We start from the raw sequence: 25,234 nt of genomic DNA, 5'->3' as shown, positions 1-25,234 counted from the left end.
CAAGTGGTGCCCAGTGCAGCACCCGAAGTCGCATGTCATCTGCGATGGACATCGGGTGCTGGAAGAGGGGTTGTGTAGCAGGGACCGGAGCAGTGGGGCTTTCAAGCAGCCGCTGATTGGTAGAGAGCTCTATCTCTCAGCGGCCTCAGCCAATCAGAGGGCCGTTTAGTGTTTCAAAGTCATCTGCTGCTGATGCCGAGTCCCGCCGCCTGAAAGCGATTCTTCACAGGCTCCACGACCAGTCAGGTACCAGCTCCCCGCCAGCAGTCCGGTCCCGCTACTCCTCCGACAGTGGTCCAGTCTCCGCTTGGGTCCCCACTGCCCGAACCCGCCGCTGATTGCATTCGAGCAATTCGATAATTATGTGCAGCAAATAATATCTATCGATGTGACATTCGACGAGGGCGTGCCTGCGCATCGCGACGAATGTCCCCTTAAAAATGCATGCAATCATTCGATTAATCGGCCAGATGTGGCCGAAATCTAATGATTGCATGCAATACCTCACATGTGTATGGGCAGCATAAGCCATTGGGTGCCATTGCTATGGGGCCCAGAATATTAGGAGGCCCACATCTGGGGCTTGACAACTGCACCCAGGTCCCAAAGGGATTTACCAGGTTTCCAGAAATGCCCACTAAGTGCTATGTGGCAAAATGTGAAGTAAGGGCACTCTGTGGCATGTGTACTGGCGGCAGTAAAGTGTGGATTATTATTAACCCGGGGCACTTAAATGTGTCATATTATTAATAGGGGGCAGTGTGTGGTAAAATGTGAACTAGAGCACTACTGTGGGGCATTACATTAACTTGGGCTCTACTGTGGGGCATTAAATTAACTTGGGCACTAATGTGGGGCATAACATTAACTTGTGCAGTACATTAACTAGGGCTCTACTGTGGGGCATTAAATTAACTTGGGCACTAATGTGGGGCATAACATTAACTTGTGCAGTACATTAACTAGGGCTCTACTGTGGGGCCTGATACACTACCGCGATTCGGGATGATTTCACCGGTTCCCAAATGGGTGAGAAATCAGCCCAAATCGGGATAGTGTAATGTCCCCTCAGGTCCAATGCGTGGTCCCATGGACTAGCATGCAGGACCGACCTCCCACCCGGCAGCAGAGAACAGGGGTCCCATGAGATCCATCACATGTAAAAGGACCAAACGTGATGTATCGCATGCGACTTTGCTACCTGTGAAGGTCCCGGGCAGCTTGCGGGGGATTGGCTGGCTTCGAGAGATGGCAGTAGTGTATGGCCAGCTTAAGACTCAAAGTTTTGGCCACGTCCCCGAAGAAATGGGATGGCATGGCTTTGTGGACAATATAGACACCATGCGCAGTGGAAATATACTGAAATTAAATACCAGACACTGCAGATATTAAGTACCTGAGAGCATTTCAATTGCTTCATAAATAAATACATTTTTTATATACATTTGCATAAAAATACCTTTTATACAGCAAGCAACCCTGATTGGTCACAAATAATGATTCATGCACAACTAGGTAAGGGGGAATGAGTGCGAGTGGACGCATGTGATAAACAAATATAGGCAAGAAACCACTCTACAGAGAGAACTGGAACGGGCACGGCTCCCTGCCTTAGTCCGTTTCTATGCGATGGAGATGTCAATATTTGATGAGTATTGTGTAACCGGTTACCGGCGTCTCGTTTTACAAGAAAAAAAGAGAGATAGAAAAAGATACAGAGACGGCTCGTCTCAGCCAGTGTACGTCCTTATCTCTTCCTCTGCATCTTCTTACTTGTAAAACCACAAACTCTACAGAATAAATTTACTAACTCTTCTTAAAAAAAAAAAAAAAAAAAAAAAAAGTGACGTTGCCCATAGCAACCAACCACATTCTGTCTATCATATATGAGGATGCAAAATTACAGACACAATCTGAATTGCTATTGGGCAACGTCAACTCTTCATTTTTAGAAGCTTTAGTAAACATACTCCTACTTGTATAAACCCCAAGACAGAAGAGCCTTGAGTGAGCGGAAATGTATGTATTTAACCCTTTGAGTGCCAACATCTGTGTGAGAGGTTTTAAATATCAGCAAAAAAAAGGTCAGCATTTGTTATATGAATTCAAATAAACAAATGTGTAAAAAAAAAAAAAAAAAGAAAAAAAAAAAAAGGATTTTAAATACCTACCGGTAAATCCTTTTCTCAGGATATTGGGGATTTCATCATCACATATGGGAGAAGAGAGGTATCCGCAGGAGAAAGGCTCATAGAAGCTCTTACACTGGGTGTACTGGCTCCTCCCCTCTACTTCAAGATCAGCAAAATCCCGCACTGAGGCGGGCGCCCTATATCCCATATGGACTCCCGGGAAAAGGATTTACCGGTAGGTATTAAAATCCTATTTTCTCTATGATCCATATGGGATATTGGGGATTTCATCATAACGTATGGGATCTATACCAGAGATTGAAGGATGGGCAGGAACGTGCGGAGATTGCTGCAGCACCGCATTCCCAAACTGAATGTCCTCCTTGGCAATGGTGTCAAATTTATAAAATTTGACAAAAGTATGTTGGCTCGACCATGTAGCTGCCCTACATAGCTGCAGAGCCGAAACACTATGGGCAGCCGCCCAGTATGCGCCCACTGCCCTGGTAGAATGAGCCCTAACAGTAGCAGGTCCAGGCAGGCCAGCCACAGCATAGGCCTGTTTGATAGCAGTACAAAGCCACCGAGCAATTTACTGCTTTGAGGCCGGACAACCTTTTTTCTGGGCATCATACAGAACAAAAAGGGAATCTGTTTTGCGAAACCTAGCCGTCCTCTGAACGTACAACCTGAGAGCCCGAACCACATCCAACGTGGCAGGGATCTCCGAATGAGGGCCACCTTCTGGAACCACAATACTTTGGTTCAAATGAAAAGCCGAAACAACCTTTGGAAGAAAATGTGGATTTGTTCTGAGCTCCGCCCTATCCTCATGGAATAGAAGGTATGGACTTACACCCAAGCTCTGACACCCAAAGCTAACAGAACTGCTGTCTTCCATGTAGAGGGGAGGAGCCAGAACCCTGAGTTCAAGGGTTCAAACCAAGACGACTGCAAGAAGTGTAATATCCTGAAACTCGGTTTTGTTACTCTGATACCTTTCTTTCTTCCTTTCAGGTAAGTATCCTTTTCTTTACAGGTTCGGATTGAAGATGACACAGAACGTCCAATCGGTTATAAGATTTAAACAATTTATTTCAGGAATAGCAGATATAAAGATAAACAGCACACAGATAATATGCATCAAACATCAAATCACTTTCACAACCGCAATAGTATTTTATTAAGCTGGAACAGTAGTCAGTGACTGCAATTCGATTACTTCGTCTCACACCAAGGGCCCTAAAACTGAAACATTAGACAACCCTACCTTCTGATTCTAAAACCAATAAAGTAATCGTTAACTTTCACAACACAAGCATATATTATATACGATGACCAATTACTGTAATACTTGTCAATTATTATTGCGCAATAATGTATAACATAAAGAGTGTACACTAGTCTCTGTCTATAAAAAAATAATAAGCGCTTTTAGTTTATAATAGTTTCCTTTCTTTAAGATTTGACGTTCCTTCCTGGGAATGAATTCGCACTGTGTATTTGTAATCCGATAAGTATGGATATTTTAAAACGAAGTTTACTTTAACTGATCCTGAAGCTGCTGGGTATGTGTTGCTATCTCAATAATGGATTAATTTCCACTGTTGCCTGTAGTCTTGTTTTTAGCCAAAAGCTCCAAATTAACTTTAACTGAAGGAAATGTTTTCCTAGCTCGGGGAGATGTTGGGTGTTAACCCCTTCCTGACAGAGCCAGTTTTTGCCTTCCTGACAGAGCCATTTTTTTCAAATCTGACATGTATCACTTAAGTGGGGATAACTTTTTTTTGCTTTTACTTATCCCAGTGATTTTGAGATTGTTTTCTCGTGACACATTGTACTTCAAATTAGTGGTAAATTTGGGTCGATACAGTCTGTGTTTTTTTGTGAAAAATACCAAAATATCGCAAAAAAATGGAAAATTTAGCAATTTGCAAAATGTTAAATTTTCTGCTTGTGAGACAAATAATCATACCACTCAAAATAGTTAATAACTAACATAGACCATATGTCTACTTTATGTTTCCATCATTATTTCAACTTCCTTGTAATTTTTTTGGACACTAGGAGGCTTACAATATGAATAGCAAATTTTCAAATTTTCAAGAAAATTTCAAACACTGATTTTTTTAGGGACCAGTTCAGTTCTGATGTGACTTTGAGGGACTTGTATGTGAGACACCCCCATAAATGATGCCATTTCAAAAACTGCACCCCTCACAGTATTCAAAACAGCATTTTGGAAGTTTGTTAACCCTTTAGGTGTTTCACAGGAATTAAAACAAAGTGTAGGTGAAATTTCAAAATTTCATTTTTTTTGCAGATTTGCAATTTTAATACATTTTTCTAAGGAACACAGTAGATTTTACTAGAGAAATGTGACTAAAAATTGATTTCCCCAATTCTTTTGTTTTCAAAAATATCCTATATGTGGCCCTAGTGTGCACGTTGACCAAACCACAGGCTTCATAATAGAAGGAGCACCTACTTGATTTTGGAGCCTCCTTTTTATGAGATTATTTTTTAGGCACCATGTAGGTTTCTAGGCACCATAAGATGCTAAAATTTAGGAACCCCCCCACAAGTGACCCCATTTTGCAAACTACACCCTTCAGGGAATTCATTTAGGGGTATAGTGTACATTTCAAACCCCCAGGGGTTTGACCAATTTTGATACAACTGGGCTGTGAAAATGAAAAAATTTAATTTTTCATTTTCACAGCTCAGTTGTATCAAAATTGGTGAAAACCCTGGGGGTTTGAAATGTACACTATACCCCCTGATGAATTCCCTGAAGGGTGTAGTTTGCAAAATGGGGTCACATGTGGGGGGGTTCCACTGTATTGGTGCTTCGGGGGTCTTGCTAATGCGACATAGCACCCACCATTCATTCCACCACCAAATATCACTCCTTCCCTTCTGAGTCCTGCCATGCACCCAAATGGTATTTTTTGGTCACATATGAGGCATTGCCGTACTCGGGAGAAATTGGGGCACAGATTTTGGGGTGCTTTGTCTCCTTCATTCCTTGCGAAAATGAAAAATTTTGAGCCAGATCTGCATTTTTGTGTAAAAAAATGTATTTTTTTACACAAAAATGCAGTTCTGGCTCAAAATTTTTCATTTTCGCAAGGAATGAAGGAGACAAAGCACCCCAAAATCTGTGCCCCAATTTCTCCCGAGTACGGCAATGCCTCACATGTGACCAAAAAATACCAGTTGGGTGCATGGCAGGACTCAGAAGGGAAGGAGTGATATTTGGTGGTGGAATGAATGGTGGGTGCTATGTCGCATTAGCAAGACCCCCGAAGCACCAATACAGTGGAACCCCCCCACAAGTGACCCCATTTTGCTCACCAGCTTTGGGAGGGGGGCTGGCGCTGCGGCTGGTGGGGGGGGGGGGGGGGTGCTGGCGCTGCGGCAGCCGGGTGGGTGGGAGGGGGGGCTGCCGGGTGGGAGGGGGGGGGGGGCTGGCGATCAGTGGTGATCGGTGCTGTACTTAACAGCACCGATCACTGTATATGTATATGTGTGTGTATATATATATATATATATATATATATATATATATATATATATATATATATATATATATATATATATACATACACATACATACATACATACACACATATATATATATACATATATATACACATATATATATATATACATATATATACATACATATATATATATATACACATATATATATATATATATATATATATATATATATATATATATATATATATATATATATATTTCATTTTATTTCACTAAAATTATTTTCATAATGTGCTGCGGCTGGTGGGGGGGGTGGGAGGGGGGCTGGCGCTGCGGCTGCTGGCTGCTGGCTGGGTGGGAGGTTAGGCTGCCAGTTTAACGCGGTGACAGTTTAAAGCCATGACGTACATGTACGTCAAATGTCGGGAAGTACTTCCCGACCATGACGTACATGTACGTCAAATGTCGGGAAGGGGTTAAGGTTGAGATGAATTAACTTCTCTGAAGTGGGCTGTAAGTCCGTCTCCCCTGGCAGACTACTTTGCCGTGGTTGGTAATACCGTTTCTAAGTACAGTCTCTGAGGTAATTCCAACTTGCTGTATACACGCTGACATTAAAGCAAAGGAAGTCTCTGGTATACTGTATGCTAATGAAGTTCTCTAATAAATAATATGGCACCTGGGATAAGGACTTCCCGGAATAGTGTGTCACAACTGTATGCTCCCAGGCTCTCTAAACACTATTGCGGGTGATGTATTCCACTAATAAGCTGCTGTTCTTTGTTGACACTTGTAGCTGGGTCTATAACAACCTGTCAGTGTCCACTTCTTTAAAGGCTGCTTATAAACTAACTATTCTCTTTAGACAATTGTAGCTGGATACAAATAGTTACTTATTTTCTCTCCACAGCCGAGCTTTGGGCTGAGAGCACTGTAGGCTCATTTAACGTGTAGCCAAATGGGTTGGTTATTCTTCTGAATGCATACACTGCCTGTGGAAGGGCTGTCCCCTAGGCTCACTCTGTCTGTACGGTGGGTGGCTGGCTTAGACTTTCTGTGGGATACTGTACTGCACATTGCATGGGGGCTGATCAGAATCGATATAGGCCTGCCTTTGTGTGGGCAGGTAGCCACTCACCACTCCCCTCTGGCTGTCAGACGGCTGCAGGGCTTCCACTCGGTCTCCGCCCAGCGATGACGCGGCCTCTGCCTGCCCGGACTTCTCTCTTGTAGTCCCGGCTGGGCCTGTCAATCACCGGCTGCTGCGTCGCCACCTCTCCTGATGCGGCCCGCCTCCACTGACGTCGCGGCCCGCCTTCTCTCAGCGCCTCCTCCTCTACCAAGACGCGGCTTCCGGGACTTCGGCTCTCAGTGACTGCGCACTCCGGCAACACCTCCCGCTGACACCAGACACCAAGCCAGCGTCACCGGAGCTTGCAGAGACTCTGTCTGAACGCTCGTACTTCTGTTCCCCTCACAGCACCGCTCTCCGCCTTGCCTGCTGCGCAGCTCTGCAGTCTTAACCCTCTAGTCACTGAGGTAATTCTCCTCCTCCCCTGACCGCAGCTCCCCCTTTTTATAAACACCGTTTGAGCGGGGAGAAACAGGGGCTCGCGCTGGTCGCGAGCTCCCCAACTTTATTTATACATGTTTTCTATGTTCATCAATTCTCAGAACAACTTCCCCTATTTCCACGTAGAGCATTGGTACAGTCCAGTAGCTTTAACATAGGCAGGCTGCTCGGGGCAGTCCACTGTATAATAAGTCAGGGGTCCTAGGCTATTCTGTGCACCGCTTTCCATGAAAGTGTCCATGTATACACATATAATCTTTATATTAAAGTCTATACTGCCCTCCATGAGGGTATTTGTATGTCCATCTATTTATCAAGGGCTAGTCGCTTTCAGTGGAAGTCTGTGTTGCCTTCTGTGAAGGCAGTCTTGTACAGGCCCATATAACATTAAATGCCCCCTATAGAGGTGGTATATATGTACACAGTGACCATATCTTACTCTAAAACAAGAAACTAGGGCATCACAGGCCCACAGTAGGTACATATTACACTAAACATAACATCATTTACACAGGATATTACATAAGTCTAAGACCACCTCCAATTCCCATGGAGGTGTAGGCGGCACAAAGGGGGGTTGAATACGCAGCACCCCTTGCAGAAAAGTCTGGACTTCCGGCAAAGAAGCTCATTTCCTCTGGAAGAAAATTGAGAGGGCCGAAAAAGGAACCTAAACGTAGGCCCAACTCCAAATCAGATTGCAGAAAATAAAGGAAGCGGTCCAATTTAAATTCTGCTGGTGGAAATTTCAACTGTTCACACCAGCCCACATATCTCCTCCAAATGTGTTGGCAATGTGCAAAAGTCACCGGCTTCCTGGCCTGAGTCATCGTAGAGATGACCAACGCATACAAACCCTTGTGAGCTAAAATCTGCCACTCAAACTCCAGGTCGTTAAATGTAGTGGCTCTAAGGCCTGGGAGACGCAGGGACCTTGAGTGAGCAAGTTTCTTTCTTAAGGGAGGTGCCACGGGTCGTCCGCTAACGTGGCTTGAGGCCAGTCAGGAGCTATCAGAATGGCTTCCACTCTGTCGGATCTTATCTTTTTTAGAACCTTCGCCAGTAATGGAATTGGCGGGAATGCATACACCAGGTCGTAGCACCAAGGTGTTGTCAGTGAGTCCACTGCCTCCGCTTGAAGATCTCTTGGTCATGTAGCAATACCGTGCCAACTTCTTGTTGAGCCTGGACGCCATCAGATCTATCTGTGGGTTTCCCCACCGATCCACAATGCATGCAAAGACTTGTTCTTTCACCCCCGGGTGAAGGTCGTGATGACTCAAGAAGTCCGCCTCCCAATTGTCCACCCCGGGGATGAAAATGGCCAAGATGAGCCTCTGCCCCAGATCTTGGTGACCTCTCTCATGCAGGAATTGCTCCTCGTGCCTCCTTGGCGGTTTATAAAAGCTACTGTAGTCGCATTGTCCGACTGAACTTTTAACGCCTGATCTTCCAGCCATATATACTTGCAGTTATTAACCCTTCATCAAGGTTAAAAGCGCACAAAATCTGTGCTGTCGCTGCTGCAGACCTCCGTCTCCTTCCCCACCGCTGAATAATGGCGATTAAAGAGCTCAGGGAGAAGCAGGAAGCTGTTAGTTTGGTGCCCTCAGGTCAGGTCCCGCTCTGGTATAGACTGCATAGTGCTGGGGGTACACATATTTATACTGGAAATGGCCATAATTAGCCCTAAAAGCGGTGAACTGCATTTGGGGTAAAGTGGCAGCACCTCATTCCAGTCTGTGGCAGGGCTGCGTGGTCCATGTGCAGGGATGCCGTGATCACCGCTGCCATCTTATCGCATACTGGGGTGCCCATTGAGGGAACCCTGGGTCATACTCACCACTGATGTTTTCGGGTGTGCAGCATGCTGGGGGTGAGCTAAACTGACATCTAAGCGACTACGGTGGCAAACACCCATTTAGGACAGTGGTCCTGCAGCAGGGTCAATTCAGTACCTAAAGAGGCCGGCAATTGAACCCTTCCCCTGGTTTCCCACAATGCAGGAATGCTGTTTAAGCCCAAATTGCCGACCCAAAACAATAAAGAAATAAAACTGAAGAAAAAAACTCTGGAGCTTCACAGTGAGCACCCTTTCCTGAGGGCACATTTTCTTAAACTGGTTATGTGGGGAGGAGCCAGTACACCCAGTGAAAGAGCTTCTATGTGCCTGTCTCCTGCGGATACCTCTCTTCTCCCATACGTTCTGAAATACCCAATATCCCATATGGATGATAGGAAATCATTACAGGTCATTATGATGAATAAAATGTTTTCTTGACAATTTTCACACCTATTTTGATAAATTAACTCGGCACTTAAAGGGTTAACCCCAGATAGAACGGATGAGTTCATCTTGTATCTCTAATGGGTCCAAAGACAGGATTCCTCCATATAATTGTTCTCACTGCAGCAGTCATCACTGGGAAAAGTGCGGGGTTGCGGTGTGAAAGTGTCAATCCAGGTTTGTGTGTTCCTCGCCTTTGATCCTGGTCGTGACTGGGATCAAACCCAGGTTGCCATGCGGCGTGAAGGTACAACGCACGGTTATCTGACCCAGCTTACCTTTCAAAGCTGCTCATTGGCTGTGTTACTTAATTCCTGTGTGACATGACACCGTAGACATGGGAAACACGGGTAGTACGTGGGTGAAGTTGGAATTCAATGACCAAGGAATAACCCGGGTCCAAAGTGGAAGAAAGAAAGGGGCTTAGAGGCCGTTACACTGCTTGAAACGGTGTTTACTTTATCTGGATTGGACTTGGGGTTTAGGTCTGAAAGAAATACAGACTAAAGATATATCTGCTGCTGTCGGCCATCTTTCGGGTGATATATTCAGAAAGATGGACCCTGAGCCCCTCAAGCATTAATATGCCTCTGATGTAAATGGATGACTAAAGTACTTATGTCTGGCAGAATGTAACCTCCAATTCTAGCTTGTAAGCTTGACCTATAGACTGTAACAAGCAGAGAGGATCCTCTCACCTTCTTGTCTGTCTTGTTTTACTGTTGTTCCCAATAGTAAAGTGCAACGGAATATATTATATAAGTAACTACTGATTCATACATACAAGTGTCCAGTGGCGGTTCCAGAGGTTGGGCTGCAGTTCAAAATTCAAACGGGGAGCCCCGCCCACTGCCAGCAGTCTGTTTGAAATGGCAGTTGGTGCGGCTCCCCTATTTGAATCTTGAACTGCGCTGCAGCTCCACCTCTGGAGCCTCCTCTGCTCCTGTCTGTCGTGCTGACCACTTACCTGGGAATACCCAGGGTGACGTTCATCTCCCCTCTGCCGGCAAAGTGGAAGGTGTTCAGTGTCATTTGAGTAGAGGGTTCTCCGATGCTCTGACCAGCGAGAAGGCCCACCGCTTCCCCGGGGTCACACAGGGCTCTTTGCCACTTCAGCTGGAACAGAGTCCTTAATCTGACAACACAAAAGGAGACAGTATAGTAACACGTACAGACAATCCTTGAAAAAGTCCCTATAAAGGCATGAAACACGTTAGAACGACACCATACTGGTAATGTCACTTTTTGTTTTTTATGCCTTTCCATCAATTACTGTATATTGATGTACCCATTCATTTATGTTCCTAAATAAACTTTTACTCCACAAGCACCAGTGTTATATATGGGGGGATATAAAATCTCCCACCACTATTCCCAGCGGAGGAAATAGCAGCGGGGGCCCTATTCAATGCGGTCTACCCCGACAGCATTGAACAGGGGATCCCGGGAGAATGTGCCCCGACTTCACAAGCAGTCGTGCACGTTCTACCGAGAACGGGCGGGAATTGTCAAGCTCCTGGCCGCAGCTCGACAATTTCTGGCAGCTTCTTGTGGCCACGCCCCGCCGACCAGCCAGACAATCATGACCCTGCATTGAATATCCTCCTTAGTCCTCAACCCCTTTAACCCACTCACTTGCGATGCATGGGACCACTATTAGCAGAGGACACAGGGATATCCACAGACCACCGTGAACTACACGGTACGCATTCACTGCAATCATCACTTGACATTGAATTACTGCTGACACAACTTTCCCTGCCATTTGAGGTTATCATCACCCAGGAGTAACACGATTCTGTAATGAACATTTGATTATAAGAACACGCAGCCTCTAGTTTCCTAGTATAACACCTCACGTCGTGGAACAGTTTACAGGATTTCTGAACTCCGTAAAGACTGGTGACCCCCCCCCCCCCCCCTCCCCCTTCTTGTGAATTACAATACCCAGCTCACCGTTATCGCTCCCAGACTCCTGGACTTGATCCATCATTACAATCATTGACTACCCCCCAGAGGGCTGAATCCCATTTGTTTTTTACAAAGTTAACCCACATGGTTATTTTGGTTTTCTTTGAACAGTAGCGCACCCACTAATACTGCTTTCACATTGCAGAAATGGGTAATGACACGGTATTCTTAAATGGGACATTAAAACGGGTCTGAGCCTTGAGACCTTTCACATTGCAGGTGAAAACCGTTTTAAAAATCATTTAATACCATTCAAAATTCAACCCGTTTAACCCCCAAGGGACACGTTTCAAGCCATTGAAATAGAGCCATTCACACTGCCTAAAAAACGGCTTTAAAACGTGTAGGACTCTGCTTTTTAACCGTGTTGAAATACCGGTTATCTTTAACCGGTAAATCAACTTTGGCACTTTCACACTGCAGCCTTAAACGTTTTAAAATGGGAAAAAAACGGCAATATACCGTTTTAAAAGTGCAATGTGAAAGGGGTATCAGTTCTGTGAAAAATAAAAACATTAAAAAATAAAGATGTATATTTCCTATTTTAAACAAGGCAGACGTCCTTGTCGCCTGTATGGAACCAAAACATCCCTTCTCTACAAAAGGTTGTTTAACAAACAGAGATGAATAAGAGACCAGAAGAAAGGACGGGCTCTCTACAGTATGTGGAGACCAGTGACGTAATCATCGGTGCAAATAATCAGCTGTGCATGCACCGGAGAGGTCAGGAACATGTCAGGATGACAGATTATGGGCCTTATTCTGGTTGACTGGCAAGATATAGTCACTCTAAACTGCGGGATCCCCCCACATGTCCGTCGCAGCCTCATTAGCATGGGAATGCCCATTGAATTCTGGGTGGTCCCATATGGTAATAGGGCAGCAGCCCAGCAACCCCCCCCCCCCCCCCCCCCCGCACGCCATCTAGGGTGCGTGCACCCGGCGAACCCTACATCTAGCAATTAGAATAACCCCCTATATCTAGAGAAGGTAGCCAAGTGCAGATCTTTCCCATGTCACCTTTTGTCAGATTCAGTTACAGGTATTGTGAAATGACTGAGGCATAGAAGGCAGACATCCTTTAATCTCTTAAATAAAGATCGGCATTAAAATGTGAGGTCTTGTGTAAATATGGGAGTATCCAATATCAGTACAGCATTGTGTCCAAACTTTTTGCGACGAGGGACAGATTTGGTGAGGTGTAAATGTGTGGGGGCCGACCATTCAGCCTGACATTCTTTGAATCATTAATCACATCAGAATGGTCCCGCACTCTGCCCCCATTCACTCTATGTCCCCCAGCCTGACCCTTCACTGTATTTCCCCAAGCCTGCCCCCATTCACTGTATGTCCCCCATTCACTGTATGTTCCCCACTCTGCACCCATTCATACTGTCCCCCAGCCTGTCCCTTATCTGTATTTCCTCCACTCTGCCCCATTGACTGTATGTCCCTCTAGCAAACAGAAAGGGCTTGCAACCTGGCGTGAGAAGTACACGGAATTAAATGAATAATAAGCAGTTCAATGGGTCCTGGAGACCATCTATCTCCCAATTTAGCAATACAAAATTGGGAGATTTATCATAAAATATCATAAAGGAACTCTGGTTCCGAAACGCGTTGACACCATCTCACCTGCTCAACACGGCAGCGTTTACATAGAAGGGATTAAGGATCGTTTGGAAGCGTCCTCAGCGGCTGCGTCTGCAGCGCGAACCCGCCGGGCTATCTACGCCTCCTTACGTTTGCCTGTGTCCCACCAACTTTTTCCTGTGATTTTAACCGTGTGGAATAAAGATTGTTACCCCTTTTCAAGCTTTGAATATCTGGTCCATTCAAGAACCTGCTACGTGCACGCGAGACTGAACTTCAAAGTAAGTGTCGCTCTAGCTTGACATACAGACGAATGTTTGCCGGTCATTTCCCTGATAAAGAACCCGCGATGTGAACGTGAGACAGAACTCTAAAGTAAGTGTCTGTCTGCTGCATGCGTCCAGGGAGGTGATCACCTACATCTGTCAGACCCATACTGTTTTACAAGTGAGGATCTGATTTCAACACTGACCTCCTGTGACATCCACACTAGGAGATTAGTGGTTGTACTTGTACCCAGCGCTTGTGACGGTCCAACTCCGGATTGTTTTGTATGTCCCTCTGCCTGCCCCCTCCCTTCTCTGTACGTTTCCCAGCCCCTTGTGTGACCCAGATGATAGAGAGGCAAAGCAGGAACTGCAAGTACAGGAGATGCGTGGGCTCCCACTGCCGCCCTCCTCCACTCTGCATGTTACGGGAGCAAGCTTCCCCCTTGCTGCCCCCCTCCACACACACTGCTGTCACTGATTGCGGAGGAGGGTCATATACAATTGCAGCTGCAGGGGTTGGACGAACACTCACTCGAAAGACGCCAAACTCATCTCCCTGTGGCAGCCGGCACCTCCTCACTGCTGAAGACAGCAAGGTAAAGGCACACTCGCCGGGACCCCTCTTTATTGCCGTGTGCTGTGAATCCTCCATCTTATGTTCCGCCCGCTTCCGGCTGGAGGCTGCCGGACACTTGAAATGACGGCACGGGCCGCAATTGGCCCCCGGGCTGCACTTTGGACATGCCTGCCATAGTTAGTTCATAAGATCACAGTAAGACTGAACAATGCCTTGTACATAAATCACTTGGATTCAGTCTTGCTGTGATCTTATGAACTAACTGTGGAGTAACACAGATTATCCATACAATGCTGTACGGATATTGGATACTCCCTTATTTACAGAAGACATCACATTTTAATGCCGATCTTTATTTAAGAGATTAAAGGATGTCTGCCTTATATGCCTTAGTCATTTCACTATACCTGTAACTGAATCTGGCAAAAGGTGACATGGGAAAGATCTGCACTTGGCTACCTTCCCTAGATATATAGGGGTTTATTCTAATTGCTTCGGTCGCATGCAGGACCGATGTTGCGCGTTTCTGCACATGTGCAGACGTAGGGTGTGTGCACCCACGGCAAACTTCCTGTTCGCCGGGTGCACGTACCATAGACGGCGTGCGGGGGGCGGGGACGGTGCTGGGCGTTTCCTGGGTGTTCTGATGCAAATGCCCCGATGACGCGGGTGCGGCCAGCTGACATCACCGGATGTCTGCTGCCTGCCCAGGTTGTGTCAGAGAAAGGATTCTCTGTATTTTATAAACCGTATTACAGAGCATCTGATCCTCTACCAGCCCTGTCCATCTCCACCGGACAAGTTTTATTACTTAGTTTACAGCGCCCGGGAACAGAGAGCAGGGACCTTTTACACCACACAGTATGCGTTCCGTTACCTGTCGGGTGGGACCTTGGACTTTATGTAACTGATACTGTTCTGCTGCTCCTGTTGCCGACTGTACTGATCCACTTTGTCTTGAAAAGTTTCGGATACCGATCCAAAATAAAGATCAGGTCGGAGGGCGGCAAGGCAAGGGTCAGGCAGAGGGGACGACCTTTTCGTATACTTGTTCCGGGTCTTCTGGTCCAGAGCATACCAACTCTCTACCAGCTGCAAGAACCAGCGTATGGACAGTCACATATTACAGCGCACATTGCTCAGCCCCTATACAGATGTACACAGCTAATGTAAATGGTTACCGATAGTCTTTTATCTGGTGTGATACGCAGTGGCTCACTTACTACAGCACGCAGCCATGACAATAAAGAGAAGCCTCCATTGTCTTTTAGACCATACAGTGAAAATATGTAAAGTATGGTGAAAACACAATGGCACATAAAAAAAAAAAAAACATTGCCAGCCCTCAACCAATCCTGTTGCAGAAAACATCCCCAACTATGTAAAATGAAACCAAAAAATAAAAATTACGGAGATCTGCAATGCACTGTACAAAACTGGGCCTAGCAACACTAGCCACAGGCAGTAGAGTGTCCCGGTGCCCCAATCCCCTGTCCGACCGTGTCCCGGTGCCCCAATCCCCTGTCCGACCGTGTCCCGATCCCCTGTCCGACCGTGTCCCGGTGCCCCAATCCCCTGTCCGACCGTGTCCCGGTGCCCCAATCCCCTGTCCGACCGTGTCCCGGTGCCCCAATCCCCTGTCCGACCGTGTCCCGGTGCCCCAATCCCCTGTCCGACCAATGTCCCGGGCCCCCAATCCCCTGTCCGACCAATGTCCCGGTCCCCCAATCCCCTGTCCGACCAATGTCCCGTTCCCCCAATCCCCTGTCCGACCATGTAACGGTCCCCCAATCCCCTGTCCGACCAATGTCCCGGGCCCCCAATCCCCTGTCCGACCAATGTCCCGGTCCCCCAATCCCCTGTCCGACCAATGTCCCGTTCCCCCAATCCCCTGTCCGACCAATGTCCCGCTCCCCCAATCCCCTGTCCGACCAATGTCCCGGTCCCCCAATCCCCTGTCCGACCAATGTCCCGGTCCCCTAATCCCCTGTCCGACCAATGTCCCGGTCCCCCAATCCCCTGTCCGACCATGTAACGGTCCCCCAATCCCCTGTCCGACCATGTAACGGTCCCCCAATCCCCTGTCCGACCATGTCCTGGACCCCCAATCCCCTGTCCGACCATGTCCTGGACCCCCAATCCCCTGTCCGACCATGTCCTGGACCCCCAATCCCCTGACCGACCATGTCCTGGACCCCCAATCCAACCATGTCCTGGACAGCCATCGCCTGACCTTTCCCGTATCCTGGACAACCATCCCCTGACCTTTATTAGGTGTAGCATCAAAACCCACCAGACCTCCGGGATTACCTGTGCATCAGACTCTGGGGCAGATGTATTAAGCCAGGTGAAGTGATAAAGTGAAAGGTGATTAAGCAACATCCAATCAGCTTCTACTTGCTTGTTACATGCTGGGGTTTAAAAATGACTGATGATTGGCTGCTGCTTTATCACTTCACCAGGTGTAATAAATCTGCCCCAGAGAGCATTAGAGGTATTAAAGCAGCTTACATGATTCGCCGCCTGTTCTCTGCCATTCTCATACACCCCATTGGGATACATCGCTCTGGCAGCAGGCAGTTTCTTTTGGGAGTAGGACAAGAAGGCGCCCAGCCGTTGGGAAGGTGCAGGGTGCTTTGCTCGCCACTTCCGGATGGCCTGGCTGTGCTGGCTTGCTTGCTCAGAATCCATCTTGGACAGCACCTCATCCAAGTGCTTGGACCGCTTTATAGCCTGCAGGAGAGAGACCACGGCATTATATAAAGCAGGGGTGGCCAATTATTTCGGCTGGGGGTCACACAACAATTCCAGAAAATATTGGAGGGCCGCATTCAAAATATCTTTTATATACAATACCAATCACCAAAAAATGCTGTACTATGTTTATAAAGAATTTTTGGTACTTGTTTCCTAGCACGGCCACAATCGCGGGCATCGCGGGTAATTTTTAATGGTCTGCGATGCCCGCGATTTCCCATTGAATTGCATTGAAAAAGTCAAAATCGCGTCGGTCGCATCGTATGCGTCCAAAAAAAGCATGCGATGGTACCGACGCATAGGGAACAATGTAAAATGCCTCAATTTACCCAAATCAACATAGGGAACAATGTTAAATGGGCCAGACTCCAAAAAAAACCCCTGACCAGTGAAATGTCCCCCCAAAAATAGTTAACGCCACCCCACGATCAACGTCAACCCAAAGCGTGGCGAGCGCAGCGAGCCCGCGAGGGACGGCGGTACGGGTCCTCCGACCTTTTCATACCCCCACTATCCACGTCGGCGTGGAGTTGAGAATAGATAGTGTGGCGAGCGCAGCGAGCCACCGAGCCTGAAGCGTGGCGAGCTCAGCGGATACCTGTGAAGGCCGCGAAGGGACGCGTTTACCGGTGAAGGTATCCGCGTGCGCTCGCCACACTTCAGGCTCAGTGGCTCGCTGCGCTCGCCACACTATCTATTCTCAACTCCACGCCGACGTGGATAGTGGGGGTATGAAAAGGTCGGAGGACGCGTACCACTGCGCTCGCCACGCTTCGGGTTGACGTTGATCGTGGTGTGGCGTTAACTATTTTTGGGGGGCCATTTCACTGGTCAGGGGGGGTTTTTTGGAGTGTCTGGCCCATTTAACATTGTTCCCTATGTTGATTTGGTTAAATTGAGGCAATTTACATTGTTCCCTATGGGAAATCGCGGGCATCGCGTCGGTCGCATGCGATTTTTTTAGCCCGCATGCGATGCGACCGACACGATTTTTTTACCTGCGATGCCCCAGATCAAGATCGTTGTGGCCGTGCTAGGAAACAAGTACCGAATTATTTTTTTAAACATTAACGTCTAGTATGAGCCATTACCTTATACAAAAAGAGCCAAAATTCACATTACGCCACATGGAATGAGCCAAAATTCTGGGATGGGATGGAAAGGGGGTCTCTTTCTAATTGTATTTTAACTTCATACCAGTTGCTGAATTTTGTGCACCCTTAAAATGTTATATACACGAAAAAAATAAAGGGAACACTTAAACAACACAATGTAACTCAAAGTCAATCACACGTCTGTGAAATCACACTGTCCACTTAGGAAGCAACACTGATTGACAATCAATGTCGCATGCTGTTGTGCAAATGGAATAGACAACAGGTGGAAATTATAGGCAATTAGCAAGAAACCCCCAATAAAGGAGTTGTTCTGCAGGTGGTGACCACAGACCCCTTCTCAGCTCCTATGCTTTCTGCCTGATGTTTTGGTCACTTCTGAAAGCTGGCGGTGCTTTCACTTTAGTGGTAGCAAGAGATGGAGTCTACAACCCACACAAGTGGCTCAGGCAGTGCAGCTCATCCAGGATGGCACATCAACGCGAGCTGTGGCAAGAAGGTTTGCGGTGTCTGTCAGCGTAGTGTCCAGAGCATGGAGGCGCTACCAGGAGACAGGCCATTACATCAGGAGACTTGGAGGAGACCATAGGAGGGCCACAACCCAGCAGCAGGACCGGTACCTCCGCCTTTGTGCAAGGAGGAAATGGAGGAGCACTGTCAGAGTCCTGCAAAATGACCTCCAGCAGGCCACAAATGTGCATGTGTCTACTCAGTCAGAAACAGACTCTATAAGGGTTGTATGAGGGCCAAACATTCGGGTGTGGTATAGGGTTCCGACAGTCATTAGCCCGACGTCGGGATCCCGACTGCCCGGACTCAGACAGCGTGGTGAGCGCCACGCTGCGGGCATGGTGGCTCGCTACCTATTCTATTCTCCCTCTATGGGGGTCGTGGACCCCCATGAGGGAAAATAGCGGGTGGCCGTCAGACACCTGTCTGTCGGCGTTTTGACAGTCGGGATCCCGACTGTCAGGACCGCGTCCGGCACCCCAAACATCCACAGGATGTTTGTCATCCGTGCAGGATGTTTGTCATTTGCCAGAGAACACCAAGATTGGCAAATTCGCTACCGGCGCCCTGTTCTCTTCACAGATGAAAGCAGGTTCACACTGAGCACATGTGACAGACGTGACAGAGTCTGGAGACGCCAAGGAGAACGTTCTGCTGCCTGCGACATCCTCCAGCATGACCGGTTTGGCAGTGGGTCAGTAACGGTGTGGGGTGGCATTTCTTTGGGGGGCCGCACAGCCCTCCATGTGCTCCCCAGAGGTAGCCTGACTGGCATTAGGTACCGAGATAAGATTCTGACCCCTTGTGAGACCATATGCTGATACAGTTGGCCCTGGGTTCCTCCTAATGCAAGACAATGCTAGACCACATGTGGCTGCTGGAGTGTGTCAGCAGTTCCTGCAAGACAAAGGCATTGATGCTATGGACTGGTTTAGTGGGGAGCACATTACACAGGAGGTGGTGGGGACATATCCTTCCCCACATAAAAGGCCTGGCCCAATTCCTCTGCCTACCAAAATTCCCCACTAATAGGTCCCCACCTGTTTTGCCACAAAGCTTTGGTTCACCATGCATCCACTAAGCAGCCAATTGTCACATAGAAATTATACACATTGGGGCAGATGTATTAAGCCTGGAGAAGAGATAAACTGGAGATAAAGTGGAGATAACTTGGAAGAGTTAACGCACCAGCCAATCAGCTGTGTTTGAAATATGACAGTTGGGATCTGATTGGCTGGTGCGTTATCTCCTTCCACTTTATCTCCAGTTTATCTCTTCACCAGGCTTAATACATCTGCCCCAATGTGCTTTATCAACACAAGGGTACAAATTCAGGAGCGTGAGTGCGAAGGTGTCACCAAATAGGGAGGGGTGCCTTTTGTGGGGAGAGTGGTAGTGTTCATGCTGGGGGCAGGAAGGTTATAATTGTGAGACACTAGAATGAGCAGTTTATACACGAAGGTGCTCAGACCCTAATGAAACACACATATATCTCCTCCCCCCGTCCCTTACAAATGTTGCTAAAGGGCCCACATATTTTCTTCATTAGTCTGCCGAATCAGCCCCACAGACATCGGATATGTTTACAGTGCAGCTTACAATGAGGTGACTTATGCAGAAAGTGATGCGGGCTACAGGTACACGTATATGAACCAAGCCAATGATTAACCAGTGAGATTAGCAGGTGATTACGCACTATTAGCTCTGGGAACCTTTGTGTTCCCGATCTCTAACGTAATGACAATGACAGAACTGGAGCATTTTATGGAAAAGCATTGGCTTTTTCCACTAATCAATACAGGAGCTGGGACAGAATGGAACAGAATCCCACAGACCTCCTGAACACCGGCATTATCTCAATAGATTATTATTTTTTTTAAATGATTCCAAAGGTTAAGATGTGCAGAGGTTGCGCACACACAGCTGACATGATACAGAATATAGTTATATAGTAAACACTGTAAATTCCTGCTGTAAAGCGAGGTTTATGACCTTGGTGGGTTCAATGCACTGTCCAGATCACTGAAGACCGTATGCCACAGAGCATACAATCTATGACCCTTTATGGTGGGAACGACAATAGTAACCAGGGGCTCAGCCGCGAGCACACACACTGCCTGCACATTTCCTCTTACCACCAGGCCCCTCAGATTTGTGTGCTGTACAAGTGTATATACAAAATTCCATGGATTTTTTTTGGAAACTCAAAAAACAAAACAAAAAAAAACAACACACATCTCAGGCTGAAATAAAGGCATTAAAAAAAAAAGGCATAAAAAAAAAATATATATAAATATATACATAAACATTTAATAAATGTACAACAATATTATTACCTTGTGTAAGAAACAAACAAAAAAAATGAATAAAAACATTGGTGTCTAGACAAACACAAAAATCTACTAAAGTTTCTTTAAAAAAACAAACAAACAAAAAAAAAGGTGGTTCCCATAGCAATCAATAAGATTCTACATTATTTATTACCAATTACTTATATAGCGCGCACATATTACGCAGCGCTGTACAGAGAATATTTTAACATTCGCATCAGTCCCTGCCCCAGTGGAACAATCTATATTCCCTACCACATGTACACACACACACACACACACACACACACAAACCCACGCAAGCACAGGCAGAACACACAAACTGCGCACAGTTAGGGCCAAGGTGGGAATGGAACCCATGACCTCAGTGCATGGAGGCAGCAATGCTAACCATTACACCGTCCGCGCTGCCCATATATCATTTTTCTATTGCGTTCCAGAAAATGATAAACAGAATCTGAATGAGTTTTTCAGGGTTTTGTGTGTCCATGTCAATATCTGTCAACATGGACCCTCAATTAGGGTAATGCTTCGGGCACGGTGCATTGCATTGCTGGGCACACTTGTCGACCCAATACATCTGCCCCCAACAGGCCTAATTCAGTCAGAATTGAATAGGATAGGATTAGCTGCTCGCAGTAGCTTAGCATATGCGATCCTTTGCCATGCGGTTTAAAAATAAAGATGCCAGTGATGCCCCCTCTGCGTCTGCAGCCCGGGTAAGCCTATACCTGTCAGAGCCCAGCCAAGGAAACGGTGCCTCGCAGCATAGCTCTTGGCCAGGCTATTCAAGAGAAAAAACGGGGAGCCACACGCCCCCATTTCCGGAAACATCCTCCGCCCCTCCCCATGAACGCCTCTGCCTGACTGATTTTCTGCATTGCGATGGCCGGACCAGTTCGGCACATGCGCAGGACCCAACTAGGGTGTATTGCAGGTATATGTTATTTTACTACAATGTCTGGTTGCATTTCAGGTCACAAAATGGGGGCCACGTAGTCGGTAAAGGGCGCAAGTGGATATTCGCGCTGAACTATTCTTTTTTTACCTCACATATTGTTCCTAATCTCTATCTTACGCGTAAACCAACACTTAATTTGTTTGACCGCCACATTCATTTTTCACTTTTAATTTTTATTTATTTATTAAGTTTCTTATATAGCGCAGCAGATTCCGCTGAGCTTCATAAAGTGTTTTGTTTTGCAGCATTTTTAAAAAGGAATAAAGCAGACCTTTACTAGAAAGGCTTATCGGAGTATTATGCAACAACATCAATATAAAATCATAAAGAGAAGAGGGTTTTATTGTGACTCTTGCACTGTGGTATGAAGCAGAGAGATAGGAAAACCCATTACGGTCTTATACTTGTTTACAAAATGTTCTCCAATAAAAAGGAAGCGGTATGAATATTTCATTGCAATATGATTCATACGTATGACTAAGAGGTAATCCAGAACTATTATTATTATTCTTCTATATTGGTAAGAGTTGTATGGATGCCTTATATGGGTGGGTGGGGGGTTCGGGGGGAACTTACTAGAATATTATCGTTTTTCTTAGGAAATGGTAGAAGGTCAGAACTGGGTAATCGAGGAAACGTAATCTGAACATACTTGGCTCGTCTTTATCTGAGACATTGCTCCTCGGGAGACATTACCCGCTCCCTCGGATTGCTCTCTCATTCCATGGAACTCACTCATGCATTACCGTTGAGGGCAAAGTTGCCCCGGCAGTGCAAGCGCAGGATTTTTAGAGTGGGGTTTGCACCTGCAGTCCACAGTCTCCCACACTGCAGAACATTGGAGCCAGAGCGGAAGTCTGAGGGAGCTTCAGGAGAACAGAGTAATGACACTGGACATTATTGTACACATTGGTCCTTTTATACACTGGATACTGTACAGTATCAATATTATCAAACATTTAACGTACATAAGTGGTCAGGAGAAGGTTACACATACTACAATAAATATGGTTCACAAACAGAACAGAACAAGTGCTGCTCTAAGCCTTCCTGTATATTCTTCCGCCACACCCTAGTGGACTCAATACGGCCGGTGAGAAGGTTTTTAATGGCGAGGATGGCATGTTTTCGGCAATCCTAGCCATTTAACCCCCTCGCCCTATTCTATGTTCTGGAGAAATCCTCAATGACACAGGATGGCGATGATTCCCCTGAACGGCAAGGCTGGCCGCTAATGCAGCAAGCCCGCTGCATATAGTGGTGACCCTTGATGTTTTTACATTTTTTAGAAATAGCAAGGTGGGAACGGCAAAGAGCAGGGGGAGAGTAGAATACCGGGGTTGGGGCTATGACGGCGAGCAATAGGCGCTGCTTGCCGTCATAGCTCGTATGATCAGCATTGAATTTACCCAATGGAGTTGGTGGTAGCGCATGGATAATAATGACAGCTATGAAAGGGGCAGTGGAGGGACACCGAGCATTCTTTTTCCAGAGATCTGCCTTCATGGAAGGAAAATAAAGTCTCAGTCTGTTGCACGTAAATCACCCTAGTGCACAGGTTCTCAAATTTGGTCCACAGGAACCCACACGGTGCATGTTTTGCAGGTCTCCTCACAAGTGAAAGTGAAGTCAAGTGAAATTATTAGCTCCACCTGTGGATATTTTAAATCGTGTCAGTGAGTAATGAGGGCACCTGCCGGGTGACCAGGAAAATGTGAACTTTGTGTGGTCTCAACGACCGAGTTTGAGAACCTTTGTCCTGGTGTTTGGGGGCCCTAAACCAGTGACAGGCCACTTTTCTCATACTAAGTGCCCCTCGTATTAAGGGGGTTATTCTGGTTGACTCGCTCGGATGTGAATTCGCAACCCTCGCGAGTCCACCAGAACCCGACCTGCACCCGGAATACGGACTAATACAGGTGACTCTCAGGTCACTTATATATGCGTGCACATTCGGGAGGAACTGGGCGTGCAGCTGACAACCGGTGATGTCAGCTGCCCACCCCCGGTTCCCACGTCACCCGGCGATTACCATGGTAACGCCCATGAAATGCTGGGTGTTCCCATAAGAGGAGGGGGGGGGGTGTGTGCACACGGCGACCAGTCCATGTTTGAATGGCTTATGACAAGCCGGCTGCCGGGGACAGGGACGCCGCGTGGGGGGCGCAGGTCCGGGCAGCGGCGCTGCCTGGACCTGGGGAGGTAGTGGTTTTTTTTTTTTTTAAGGGAGCGCTCCCCCCCCCCCCAAAAAAAAAACACCACTGAAGGGGTTAATTTATCTTTATGCACATTTTATAGGACTACAACTTCCATCCTTTACTACACATATGCAAACAACACTAATAAATGGTTATTTACATAAACACAGTATTTTAGGTTCAGGAGGGGGAATGGAGTGTTCTAGGGAAGATTATACCGACATGCCATGGTGAATGACAGTTCAGCAATAACTCTGCTCGAGATCACTTAAACAATAAAGATAACAGTATACTACTGCAAATACTGGATGGCTGAAATACAACTTCAAGGGATTAAAAATTAACAGACTTAAAATCGACCCAGTTTTACCTCCTGTTTAATGCACTGGCCTTTCCATAAATCAGTCACCCTCCCATGATGACAGAACATTTCCTTTCTTAAAGGCTTATACACAAAAGCAATTATTGCACATGTTAAAACAAACATTTTTGACAGTAATAAAAGACACATAAAGGCCCTAGCAACAAAAACCATTGCATACAGCGTCACCAGACCCACGAGGATTTATTAGTGTTCCCACCTACACAAACACGTCAGCTCTCTCTTTCCATCACCTCCAGCCCTTCAGATGTCCGTAACGACCCCTCTCGTCCAGTAGGCTCTTCCGAAGACCATTCAAGTCTTCAATTCCATACCCTCCAACATGGCCCATTCCATTAGGTACAAAATACTGTTTCTGAACTTCCCTACCAGTGGCGGTGGCGGGGATGCAGCACAGTCCAATATTCAAAAAGGGGAGCCACACCTAATGCCACTCCAAGCATCACTGTCCTGGACTCACTGACAGTTGATGTGACCCCCCCCCTCTTTGAATTATGGACTGTGCTAGAGCCCAACCTCTTTAACTGCCACTGGCAGGGAAGTCCAAGAACAGAGCATTTGTACCTAATGGAATGGGTCCTGTTGGAGGGTATGTAATTCCTACATTTTTGTTTTCATTTTTTTCTCTCCCCCAAAAAATCCAAAAAGCATCAACTTGCAGTAGCTAGAAAATATTTACTTGTGCCTCTAGAACAGTGGTTCTTAACCTCGGTCCTCAAGTACCCCCCAACAGTTCACGTTTTCCAGGTGACCAGGCAGGTGCACTCATTATTCACCAACACATTTTAAATGGTTTACAGGTGGCGCTTATTAGTTTACTTGGGATTCTATGTGGAGACCTGAAGAATGAGAACTGTTGGGGGTACTTGAGGACAGAGGTGGAGAACCACTGCACTACAACAAGGGTCCTTCAGGACCCCAAACTGCTCATGCTTTCCAGGTCTCCTCACAGAATGACAAGTAATTAGCGGTCGACCTGCTAGGTGACCAGGAAACGTGACCATTTTGGGGTCCTGAGGGCGGAGTCTGAGAACCTGGTCTAGAAAGACACAATTTGTGCAGAATCCTCAAA

The 25,234-nt window shown here is 46.7% G+C and overlaps 1 protein-coding gene across 1 annotated transcript in view; it reads right to left on the bottom strand.

Annotated features, from left to right (window-relative positions):
- The window catches only part of POLR1A (RNA polymerase I subunit A), a 94,899-nt gene that overhangs the window by 34,488 nt on the left and 35,177 nt on the right, over window positions 1–25,234 (bottom strand). The window contains exons 23-25 of the mRNA XM_083146587.1: window positions 16,421–16,642; window positions 14,787–15,001; window positions 10,467–10,634 (exon numbers count right to left, since the gene is read on the bottom strand). Coding sequence (XP_083002713.1) covers window positions 10,467–10,634; window positions 14,787–15,001; window positions 16,421–16,642 — 605 coding nt within the window. The remainder of the gene's footprint in view (window positions 1–10,466; window positions 10,635–14,786; window positions 15,002–16,420; window positions 16,643–25,234) is intronic.

Source organism: Crinia signifera, chromosome 1 (genome assembly GCF_055691185.1).
Source record: "Crinia signifera chromosome 1, ASM5569118v1, whole genome shotgun sequence".
Lineage (NCBI taxonomy): Eukaryota > Metazoa > Chordata > Amphibia > Anura > Myobatrachidae > Crinia > Crinia signifera.
The sequence above is the reverse complement of the archived record's forward strand: the minus strand, read 5'-3'. Positions and strand labels throughout refer to the sequence as shown.